This window comes from Phaseolus vulgaris, chromosome 7 (genome assembly GCF_000499845.2).
Source record: "Phaseolus vulgaris cultivar G19833 chromosome 7, P. vulgaris v2.0, whole genome shotgun sequence".
Taxonomy (NCBI): domain Eukaryota; kingdom Viridiplantae; phylum Streptophyta; class Magnoliopsida; order Fabales; family Fabaceae; genus Phaseolus; species Phaseolus vulgaris.
This window is the reverse complement of record NC_023753.2, coordinates 30,406,221-30,418,306: the sequence shown is the minus strand read 5'-3', so window position 1 is coordinate 30,418,306 and position 12,086 is coordinate 30,406,221. Positions and strand designations below refer to the sequence as shown.

The following is a 12,086-nucleotide window of genomic DNA, read 5'->3' as shown; positions in this document are numbered from 1 at the left end:
AAATAAAGAAAATCACTATTCAGGTGCTACATTTTATATTCTATTTATTCATCACATTTTAATTTCTATATGAAGATAATAAATAAATGGGGTTCAGATGCTGCTACATCTTATGAGATGTCATTGTGCTCTTTTATTTATTTTATGTCTACGCTACATTTTATGTACCAACCATCTGTTGTAATATGGTCCAGAATATTTTTAAAGTGACCACCACGTTTACTTCTCAAACATTTTGAAAAAATAATAATAAAACCTAACTTTTATTTAAATTTATTTAAGGTTTTTTTGTTTTTTAAAATGAGAAGGTACTCTGCTGAAGCTATTTTCAATTATATTTATTAAAAAATATAGTGAAGCTATAATAAGATTTAATGAATTAAAAATGTTTATTAAACGTTCTTTCCTTTCTGTTATGAAGTGTTGTTCCTCTGCACTACCCTTGTTGGAAACCTCATAAAAAGCAATAGATAAGGGTGAGAGAGATAAACATCCCGTGAGAAGACAGAGAGACAGACAGATTTTGGTTTCCACACCTTGGAACTTGTCCTTTTTATATTTTATATAATTTATTCTGCTACATCTCTATGTCTAGACACGTGTTTACAACTATTAATTCCTACATTAAAGTTTTATTTAGCCCTTCACATCACCTTCATTCAAAAAATATCACTAAATTAATATATTTTCTACTTTAAGAAATTTAAGTGGTTTTGGTCGGATAAACATTTGAATCACGTATACTCTTTTTTAAACATTAGACAATATTTGGACGAAATATAGCTATAGAGTGTATTTAGAATATTGAGGAGATTTTTTTTAAAAATAGTGAGAAAAATGAAATATTCCATTCGAAAACAGTTAAGCGTTTTATTAATACTCAGAAACATATACGGTTTATCCGTATTTTTATTATTATTATTATTATATTACTATATGTATATTTATATTTATATTTATTTGAATAAAATATAAGCTATATTCGTATTTTTAAATATTAAATTATATATATATATGTTTTAAAGAAAAAAATATTAAATTATTATTTAAAGTAAAGATTAAATAAAAATAAAGATTGATATTTAAAATATTTTTTTTTATTATTTAAAAGAAATAAAATTATTTCATTAATTAAATTATAACAATAATTAAATGATATCAAACATATCATTCATAATTTTTTTAATTTTATAAATTTACAACTTTTATTTATTATTTTTTATATGTATATTTTTATAAGATTAAAAAAAATGATTATTTATTTATTATGATTTATTTGATTTTCATAAGAAAAATAAAAATTAAATTACAACGTGAAATAAATAAAAAGTAACAAAAAGGCATAAAAGTGGAAGAAGAAAAAATAGAAAATTGTTTAGTGAGCCACACATTTTTAGTAAGAGAAACAGAAAAACTTAATAATTTATATAATTTTGATTTAGAAAAACAGCTTTCAAAACGAAACTACGAAACTAGACTGTAATATCATTCTTAAAATTTATTTAATAAAAGGAATCAATTTATATATGAGTATAATATATTTGTATTTATTAAAATAAATTATAAATTTACACTCTTAATATAAATATGTAAATAATAATATTTTATTTGATTTTAAATATTAGTTTACCTAATTTGACGTTTATTCAAATTATTGACAAATCATAAATATTATATAGGATTTAAATTTTCTAAATTTTGAAATAAAAATTGTGCAATTTAACTATTCATATCAATAAAACCAAATTTTAAATTTACTAATTTTATAAAAAAAATAAATTGCATTGATGAAATATTTATGAAATTTTATTTAAATCTCTACTATATGCAAATAATAAAATTATAATATATTGCATAATATTTAGTGAATTTAGTAATAGGAAACTAAATAATAAGAAGAGATAAAAGTTATAATTTTTAGGAGAAAGATATAAAAAAGAAATCTTTCACATAAGAACCAACAGTAAATAATTTTTTAAAAATTTAATATTAACTTTTCTTTAGTTTTAAATTTAAATAATTATAAAATAATAAAATAATCAAAATAAAATAATAAAATAAAATATTAATATAAAGATAAAGATAAAATAGAAAAAAAAAATTATGTACACTCAAAATCGATAAAAGAAACACTAAAAACACAGCTTTAGATTAAGTCACTTTTTATGACAACTTAATAAATATAAGTTATCGTATGCAGCTTCATTTCCATGGGTTAAAAAACTAGTTTTAAACAAAATAGAGTTTGCAAGTAGAATTGTAAAACTGAAGAACGTGGAACATTTAATAAAATGAAACGGTAATACGATAAATTAGGCAGAAATCTTGCCCAAAACATTTACCAAGTGAGAATCTTACTCTCAATTTTAAAAGGCATATACCCAGTCAAATAACCAATCTAACCCCAATTACTCTCAGACAAAACTCTCTAAACTTTACAACACCAAACAATGTGTAACACACATTTATAATTAATTACTGCCAGAGGTTTGATTTCCTATTTCTCCTTTTTGATTCCACTCTTCCATTTTATATTTCTTCCATTCTTGAAATGCATTCATAGTGTGAAAATTTATATGCACACCAAGTAGGATTTCTTAGCCTTGTGATCAGGTTATTAGTTAATCTGCGTAACGATCTAAAATTTGTTACTTTTGTTATTTGATTTTTATGTACACTACTCAGGACATATTTGGGGTTTTTTTTTTTCTATTGACTCCTTTTGTTTTCTATTGTATGGCTTTGTTTAGTTAATTTGTTACGTAACTGTGTGTTTGAGTTTTAATCTGCATTAGAGTTTTTTGAATTCAATAGGGAAGGTATGGTTTGACTGAAGAGTGCAGTTTAAGATTATCTAAGTAGGATTTCAAAGAATCCTACTTCAAGATATCAACATATCTTGTAATTTACTTGTTGATTTGCTATATGACTTATCATTTGTGCACTGACATAATTTTCAGCAATGCACCGCGTTGGTAGTGCGGGGAACGTAAACAATGCACCTAAACCTCGGAAGGAGAAGAGATTATCGTACGTGTTGAATGATGTCGATGACAAGGTGAACTCAATTTCTTTGTTCTGTTTTTTTTTTGTTCAGGAAAATGGGCAGGTTCCATGTTTGTTTATTGTAACTTGCATCTTTATCCATGCAGATTGTTTCTGTAACAGTTTCCTTAAACATGTCAATTGTATAAGTTAGTTTTGTTATTTTTAAAGTGAGTAAGGTGATATTGATATTGTTCTCTATCTTTGAACATAACATTTACCCATTATTTTACCTCGTAATCAATTAAAGCTTTATCAATAGTTTGTTGTACGCTATGCTGTCTCTATAACTGTGATCAGGTACTTGGATTTTTATTTCAATAGGTACATGTAATAGATACTATCTTCGCATCAATCGTGCATTTTTTTTAAAAAAAACTTCAAAAATTGAAAATATTCTTGGTTTATGAATTTGATATACTATCTTCAAAGTTGGTTCTTTTCCACAGCATTGTGCAGGCATAAATTGTCTGTCTGTGCTTAAGTCTGCGCCATCTGATGGGTTTGATTATCTCTTCACTGGAAGTCGTGATAGCAAGATAAATCGATGGGCATTGGTTGACGATAAGCCATCATACTCTGCTACCTTTGAATCTCATGCGGATTGGGTAATCTTTATCTATCTTTATGATTTTTTTTTCCTTTTGTTTTTAACTTTTTTGGATTTTGTATTATGTGTGTAATTTTCTTACTGAAACAAAGAACTTAGTGAAAACACCAAATTTTTAGTCTAAAAGGTTCATGTATAGGAAAGTTCTCAAGAATGTAGGACAAAATTTTATTTAGTTATATTTAGAGTGCTCCATTAAGCATCCTCATAACACAGGTACTTTTCAATTGTCTTTTTGTACCTCTTTTTTTGTGTTAAAGGGTCAATATTCATATAACCCATCGATTTATGAACTTCTCTCAGTTGTTTTATCATCTTTTTCTTCAAATTTGAAATGACAGCTTGCCCTTTTCTAGTTTGGTCTGATTCTAAGTTACTAAAAAATCCAATTAGTAGTTCTTGAGATCTAGCCCTTCCTTCATCATAATTTTCTTGAGCTTGGAATCATTGTTCAACTTTTGGTTTAATTCTAAGACCAATGAGTTTCACATGTTACACGAATTAGGAATAAAAACAATGAGCTCCAAATACCAGCCAAACACGATATGACACAATTTATAAGGCATGCATTACACCATAAGTTACCGTTAAATAAGTGTAAAGTGCTTTATTATTTTTGCAGGTTAATGATGTTGTTCTTGTCGGTGACAATGTTCTTGTTTCATGTTCTTCAGATACAACCATTAAGGTTTGCTGATTCTTAGTTGTTATTTGTTGTAATTTATCCTTGCTCTTCTCATATGATGACAATACATTAGTACTAATTTTTTCGCCCCACTTTTGTTTAACTTGGTTGTCGTATGTTTGTGCCAGACATGGAATGCTTTGTCCACTGGAACATGTACTAGAACACTCCGCAAACACGCAGATTATGTTACTTGCCTTGCTACAACCGAAAAAAATGTAATGTGCAATGAACTTTTCATGCTTCTTATGAATTGCAAACCAAGAAAAGGGCTATTCTTGGTTTTATGTGCTTAAATATGATATCTATAGTTTGATTTTGAATCTTATCAAATCCATTTTCTGATCTTTTAGTAGTATCATGAATTTTAGAACGCCGTGGTTGCCTCTGGTGGTCTTCGCGGAGAGGTTTTCATATGGGATATTGAAGTTGCACTAGCTTCAGCTGCAAAATGCAATGATACGATGGATGAAGATCATTCAAATGGTACTAATGCTTCTGGAAACTCATCACTATTGAAGACCGCCAAATCAAGCAACAATATACCCATGAATACAACTCAAATTGAAGGATACATTCCAATTGTTGCCAAAGGGCATAAGGAATCTGTTTATGCATTGGCAATGAATGAAGGAGGAACACTTCTTGTATCTGGTGGTACAGAAAAGGTAAAGCATGACATTCTTATTCACATTCTCACTTGTGACTTCTGCTTTTTACCTTTGGATATAAGAATGTTTACTTTATAGTATATTATAATTAATTTCATTAGCTAGATAGTGGGTTTTATCTCTACCTCGAGCATTACTTATTTATGCTTTTTTTTTCAGGTTGTGCGTGTTTGGGATGCGAGATCTGGATCAAAGACTTTAAAGCTAAAAGGACATACAGATAACATCAGGGCTTTACTTTTGGATAGTACTGGCAGGTTTGTTGATTGAACATGTTTTTCTACTCTTTTTTCCATCCTTCCGGTCGCAAAAATAATTCTTATGACATGTTTTAATTGCAATCACTCCTATTCCACCTTATGTTGTGGTATATTTGAGAGATGTTTTAACTGAAGTTTCAAGGGTGATAGTTTACTTTCATATCAAGGAAGATATGACTTGAATAAACCTCATAAAACTTGATAATCGTTATTTTATTAGTGGATTTTATATATTAAATTATATCTAAATTTTATCTTAAGGTGATATTATAACTTTTGCTAGATCTATTGTTGAGTCATGCTCTAGAAGTCCTCCATTTCGTGTAAGGTACAATATTGAAAAGTGGCTTAATTGAAATTATTCCTAAAAATTGTTTGAATTGTATCCTAAAGAGTGGTGGTTTAACTCATCAACTAAAAGAATGACTTAAACTAGGATTATAATGTTTTAAAAAATCTCACCTGAGTTGAGTTAGATCTTAAATTCAAATTGTAAGGCATTTCTTCTACTATGAATGTGTTACTGTTGACAAACTTAAGTATCACGCTTGATTTAGTTTAAATTTGGAGAAATAATGTGTTTGGATTTCTTTATTATTCCATATAGTCATGCAACTTACCATTGCATAAGTTGTTAGGTAAGATTAAGTAATATTTTCCCCTGTAAGAGTTGAGATTTTTTTATCATTTATTATTGCAGGTTTTGTTTATCAGGATCTTCAGACTCTATGATAAGGTAGTGGCTCTGTATGGTGTTATCATAATTTATTTTTATTATATGGTTGACTAAACTCATTATTCTTTGTTAATAGGCTTTGGGATCTTGGTCAGCAACGTTGTATTCATACTTATGCAGTTCATACAGATTCTGTTTGGGCTCTTGCCAGCACTTCAACATTTAGTCATGTTTATAGTGGTGGTAGAGATTTTTCAGTGAGTGCAGTTTTCCATTAAAAATTAGATGAATTTATGTAATGTCTTTTTATTGTGCTTAAATAGTGAAGCTCGTTTGTTGATTCCTAATTCTTTTATTTGTCTAGGTATACGTGACAGACTTGCAAACAAGAGAGAGTGCTTTGCTCTGCACTGAGGAAAATCCTGTCCTTCAATTGGCTTTGCATGATGATAACATATGGGTTGCATCAACGGACTCTTCAGTTCACAGATGGAATGCTGAAGGACGCAACCCTCAAAAGATTTTTGAAGGAGACAATTCTCTATTAACTGGAAATTTGTCATTTTCGAGAGCAAAGGTGTCATCAGAAGAATCTACCCTTGTATGTTATATTTGTTTCTTTCAAAAGTCCAACGTACTAAATTTAAAGGTTGTTGAATTGCTCTGGGAACACACTATGCTAGTTTCACACACATATATATAAAGGTGAAATATATTTTGTGTATGTATCCCTTTTTAGTATTTTATTTTTTGGGATATGAAGGAACTGTCATCCAAAGAAATTTCTATTCGCAAATAAATGTTCTCTTGGTTCTCTGTTTGGAGCACTAATAGTTTTCTTCTTGTGGCCAAAATTACAAAACATCAATAGGATCCTGTATATAAACAACCAACATTAACTATTCCTGGTATCCCTGCAATAGTGAAACTTGAAGTTTTGAATAACAGGAGGCATGTCCTGACAAAGGTAATCCACGTGTTTCCTGGTCTTGTTATGCAAAAAATGTTAATATTGTCATTTATTCTTCTAATCTTTTTGCCATCTTCTGATATGATAAATGGCTCTTTATAGGATACTTCTGGTTTAGTGAAGTTGTGGGAAATTACAAAAGGTGCTGTAGTTGAAGACTATGGAAAGGTAAAGAATCGGTTTTGCTTTCATTTGGTAATTTGTCTAGCAGCGTTGAGTAAGGAATGAGCATATTATAATTTTCGAAGTTCAACTATAGTTAATTGGGCTCATCGGTTAGTTCGAAATAACTCATGCTTTACATTTTAACTAACGCAGGTTTCAATGGAGAAAAAAATAAAGGAACTGTTCGAGAAGGTATTGATATTCATCATCGTCAATTTGACTCTAGTTATTACCTGTTCTAGTTATATTGGTTTTAGTTTGGCTAGTTTTTGATTTGTTTGTTTTTCCATACTGGTACAGGAGGACCTTCCTGTATGGTTCACGGTTGATATCAGACTTGGATGTTTGTCCATACATTTGGACTCTCCTCAATGCTTTGTTGTTGAGATGTCTTTTGCAGATCTTAACATTGCAGACAAGCCTAAAGATGATAAGGTAAATGAATTTATCCGAAAACTTTATCAAAGGTGTGCATATTTTTCCAGAAAATATAAGAATGAGTAGTTTTTAAAATTTGTATGCTAATAGATAAGTCATGATCTACAAGCACAACTTCATTATGAAGTCGTCTTTTGCAAATATGATTTTAAGTTGATATTTGAATTTGTTAAGTCCTAATTGAGAATCACAACTTTGGTGTTGTGTTTATTTAGTGGAAAGTTGTGCTTGCACGACTTTGATTTTAAACTTTTGTTAATCGTGGAAAACTATATATACGAAAAATTGGATTTTTTTTTAAACTTTAAACTACTAAAAGTTGTGTATAACACAATTTTTTTTTTTTTAAGTAGAACGAGTAACACAACTTCTTGTGCATGGATAGCACGAGTTTTTTTTTTTTAATAGAAGTGTGTCTCTAAATCAAGACTCTTTTTTTATTTGTTATAAGTGAGCGGGTGTGAAAATTTATTATCTCTTTTTAATTTGTATATAATTTTTGTTTGGTTTAAAGTTAGAATGAAAATTATTTAATAAGTTATTTGAAGATTAAATTTGTTTAAAGTTTTATGTATTTATATTTATATTTTATTATTTTGTAGGAGTGTTGAAAAAAATAAAATATATATAACTTTTTGCGATATAAAACAACAGTAGTAACGTTAAGAAATAAGAGTTTAAGATTAATTAAAAAAGGAAATGAATAACGTTGTTACATAAAGGAAAAAAAAGTTATTTATGAGAACTTGTGTGATTATGTGATTTTCTTCTTTGTCTTCTAGGTTTTCTTTAAGAGTCATATTCATTAAATGTCTAAGGAGACAAAACTCGTTATCATCATTATTGCGTTTTATGCAATTAAGGACCCTTGTGAACGCATTGTGAGTCAATAACAATACTGGATTATATGAGATTGGATGTAGATGGAAGTATCATTGTGAATGTTCTAAAGATAATTGATGAACCCAAAATAATATCTAGTTGAGAAAAAAATGTTGAAAACATAAGGAACTTGTTGGTATGGAGAGTGGGAAAACATGTTGTGGTGATGATTTATGTATTCAAAAATTAGAATTTGTTGAAGACTAGACAGACCAATAAAATGTTGTTAAAGTTGTTGAACATATGAAGAAGACCCAACATGTTGTTAAGGAGATTATGATTAGGGTTGCTCACTCTCATGTGGCGTGTCGTACTGTTGAAAAAATAATCATAAAGATGAATAAAAAATCTTGTAAATGTTGGAGATCCTACATCGACTAGAGATTAGAGCATTTCAAAGTATATAAGTGGGTGCAAACCTCACCTTATAATTATGTTTTATAAGGTTGAGTTAGGCTTAAAATTCACTTCTTAATATGGTATCAGAGTCATTTAAAATCATTGTCTCATTCATGCAAGACACCTTTGACTCCATTAAGGCCCTTGAGACCAAAATGGCAAGTTCATATCCTTATAGAGGAAGATGGTTTTGTGGGAGCCTCTACCCAAAATATTCAATCCTATAGTCAGTTTGAGATTAACATTCAATGTGACATTTCTGAACAAATGTGTTTTCAGACAAAAGAAGTTACATTGACTACCATTAAGTAATATCACATCGACCAAGGCTACAAATTCGTCTTAATTAATTTAAGACAGAGAAATATGTAATGTGTTGCATACATTATGGTAACCATTGTCAATGGTGAATGTGAGCATCTTTTATCCAAATCCAACATCAATGAGAGATAAAAAAAATTGAACCACCTCATACTTGTGTGTCAATCATTCTTTCTCAAGATCGTGTAAACTTAGACTCAATCCAAATTGCTTCAATTGTGATGAACACGATCAAGGCTAATCTTTGCATCCCATAAGAAGTTTAATTACTGAAATAAAAAGTTATTGTAGTTATTCAGTGACATATAAAAAAGCATGGATTGCTAAATAGAAGGTTCTTGCTATGGAATTCGGTGAATTGGAATAGTCATATAATGATCTTTTGGAAGTTGTGCAAGAAAGTGTTCCAGAAACAATTACACAATATATTGATTATCCTTATGTTATAGATGGTGTTCAACAAACCCCATGTAACATAGTATTTTGGTTTTTTCAAGCCTTGCATAGACATATTCAATTATTGCAAGCCTTTTTCCTAGTTGACGACACATTTTTAACAAAAAATATCATGACACCTTGTTGATTGCAATTGCTCAAGATGATAATCAGAACATATATTTTTAGCATTTGCAATTGTTAAAGGTGGGACAAATGAAGCTTTGATATGGTTCTCCCAACCAATTGTTATAACACTATGTCAAGCCTTAAAAATGAACGAACATATAGTTGGATGGGAAGTAGATGGTCTCCATTCAATGTATTGCACACATAATTTTGCCTCTAACTTCAACAAAATGTTCAAGAATTCAGTGTTGAAGAGACAATAGATTAACATGAGTACTGATATTGGTTAACTTTTGTTAAGAATGAAGAAATTGTATTTAGGATTGATATCCCTTGTGTAAAATACACACATAGGGGTCTTTATTTATATATGAGAATAATAACATAATCAATAACAGAATAATATAAACTATGGGTTAAATAGTAGTTGCGGCTCCGACGAGATTCTGATGGAAATTCTTGCAACGATCTTTCTGGTGACGACGACTCCAGCGAGATTCCAGTGACAATGCATCGACGAGATTCCGACGACGACGCTTCGACGAGTTTTCGGCGATGACGCTCTAGTGAGATTTCGACAGTGGTGGCTCCGGCGACGGGTGGCGGGTGATGGTGAAGAGTGGGTTCACCCAAAAAATTGAATCCTAACCTTAAGCTCTAGATACCATGTTAAAAATGAATAAAATGTATTTAGAATTGATATCCCTTGTGTAAAATACCCACATAAGAGTCTTTATTTATAAATGAGAATAATAACATACTCAATAACATAATAACATAATAATATAACCTAGGTATAATTACCTTATTCGTCACATTTTGGGGCAATAGTCAATTCAGTACATGATACATCATTCAACTCTTTTTTTTAGTTCCTATCATAATCATAAATATAATGGAAATGTGACGTATCATAAAAATATAAATATTTAAATAAAAATAAGTACAAAATTTAATAGGAAGATATGATGAATTTTTTTGTTTAAATTATACATCATAACATAGATAGGAGTCATAAATACATATATATTTAATAAATTATCCTAATTGACATATATAGGTAATCCATCTTTTTACCATTTTACATTTTATTTGTAATGATAAGTTTTTGCTCAAAACTAAAATGATATTTGATGTTACTATTGACATGAACATGAATATATACATTTAAATTAGAAGTTATGTAGTGGTCACCAAATTTGGCATTGACTATGATGAGATGTGTGTTATAGTTTGCGGGGCGTCTGCCTTTGTGTTTGCTTGGGAAGTGCTTCGGGTGCAACTCAGTCCTTCCTATGAGCACTGGAAGGAAGATAAGAAAGGTGAATGGAAGAAGAGTTCTTTCTTGAAAAAAGAAGAATTAATAGTTTATGTAAACCCTAAATGCAAGAATAAGGAAAAAGAAGTGCATGGGAAAGTGTAAAATGAATATTGTGCATATGTAATCTAACTTCCATTTTTACTGTGTATCATGTAGTTGTGTGCATATAATCTAAGTTTGTGTGGTTGCTTGTTTAGCAGTTTGTGACTTTTACTGAACAGGTTAACATGGCTCAAGAGACATTGAAAGGGCTATTTGCTAATTGGCTGAGAAAAAGAAAGCAAAGAAGGGGATCTGCAGCCTCTACTAATGGGGAGCTATTACCTGGAAAGGATATTGGTATCAGAAGTAATACAACTCCAATAATGGATGGAAGTTCTGAAAATAATGAGACTGATGCAGTAATTTATCCTCCATTTCAATTCTCAAATATTTTCCCTCCTTCATTGGTTACTGAGGGAAATCATGGAGGTCAATGGAAGAAAAAAATAACTAATTTAGATGGAACTGAAGATGAAAAAGACTTTCCCGGATGGTTTCTTGACTGCATATTGAATAATTTGTTACCTTCTGCCGAAAACACCAATACCAACGAAAATACCAACACCAATACCAATGCCAAGTAACGTTATGTGTCTTCCTGTTGTTTGGAACCAAGCTGCAAGAAGAAAACTATCGCAAATTATGCCAATTTGCTTTTATTCATGGTTAGAGCATGCAAATTTTTAACAATGTTGTAAACCTATAGCATTATTTGCTATTTGCTTCAATTAGGTGATTCCTAGGAGTGTGTTTTGATATTTGAAGTTGTTATTTCAACTTTTCAGAATAAGAAATTCAAAAAAACAAAATATGATGATGACCTATCAATATTTCTTTAACAATTGTGGAACTCTTTATAACGTCTATCTTGATATAGATGTGCTTTGCAGGTGCAGTTTGTTTGTACAGGTTAGTCTACCCATTCTCTCCCAATATAATAAGAATTCTTAAACACATATAGTTTAGAGCTCTTCATCTTAGTTTCATCCTATACTGAGTATTCTAAGTATACTTATGATTACTATTAGTTTCCTGCA

The 12,086-nt window shown here is 29.8% G+C and overlaps 1 protein-coding gene across 1 annotated transcript; it reads left to right on the top strand.

Moving 5' to 3' along the window:
- The first annotated feature begins 2,962 nt into the window (after nt 1-2,962).
- Nucleotides 2,963-11,869, top strand: LOC137829386 (uncharacterized). Its single transcript, XM_068636191.1, has 15 exons — nt 2,963-3,058; nt 3,153-3,188; nt 3,495-3,653; nt 4,278-4,343; nt 4,469-4,558; nt 4,712-5,008; nt 5,171-5,268; nt 5,972-6,007; nt 6,084-6,204; nt 6,312-6,548; nt 6,819-6,914; nt 7,020-7,085; nt 7,236-7,274; nt 7,383-7,517; nt 11,229-11,869. The coding sequence occupies exons 1-15, from the start codon at nt 2,963-2,965 to the stop codon at nt 11,631-11,633; spliced, it is 1,977 nt and encodes a 658-aa protein (XP_068492292.1). The 3' UTR covers nt 11,634-11,869.
- Nucleotides 11,870-12,086: the final 217 nt, after the last annotated feature.

Bases quoted from the DNA above. Each gene is read 5' to 3' on its own strand.
- LOC137829386 (XM_068636191.1), top strand. From the start codon at position 2,963: ATGCACCGCGTTGGTAGTGCGGGGAACGTAAACAATGCACCTAAACCT. The intron at 6,549-6,818 runs GTATGTTATATT...AAACATCAATAG, and splicing joins CATCAGAAGAATCTACCCTT to GATCCTGTATATAAACAACC. The intron at 6,915-7,019 runs GTAATCCACGTG...GGCTCTTTATAG, and splicing joins GGAGGCATGTCCTGACAAAG to GATACTTCTGGTTTAGTGAA.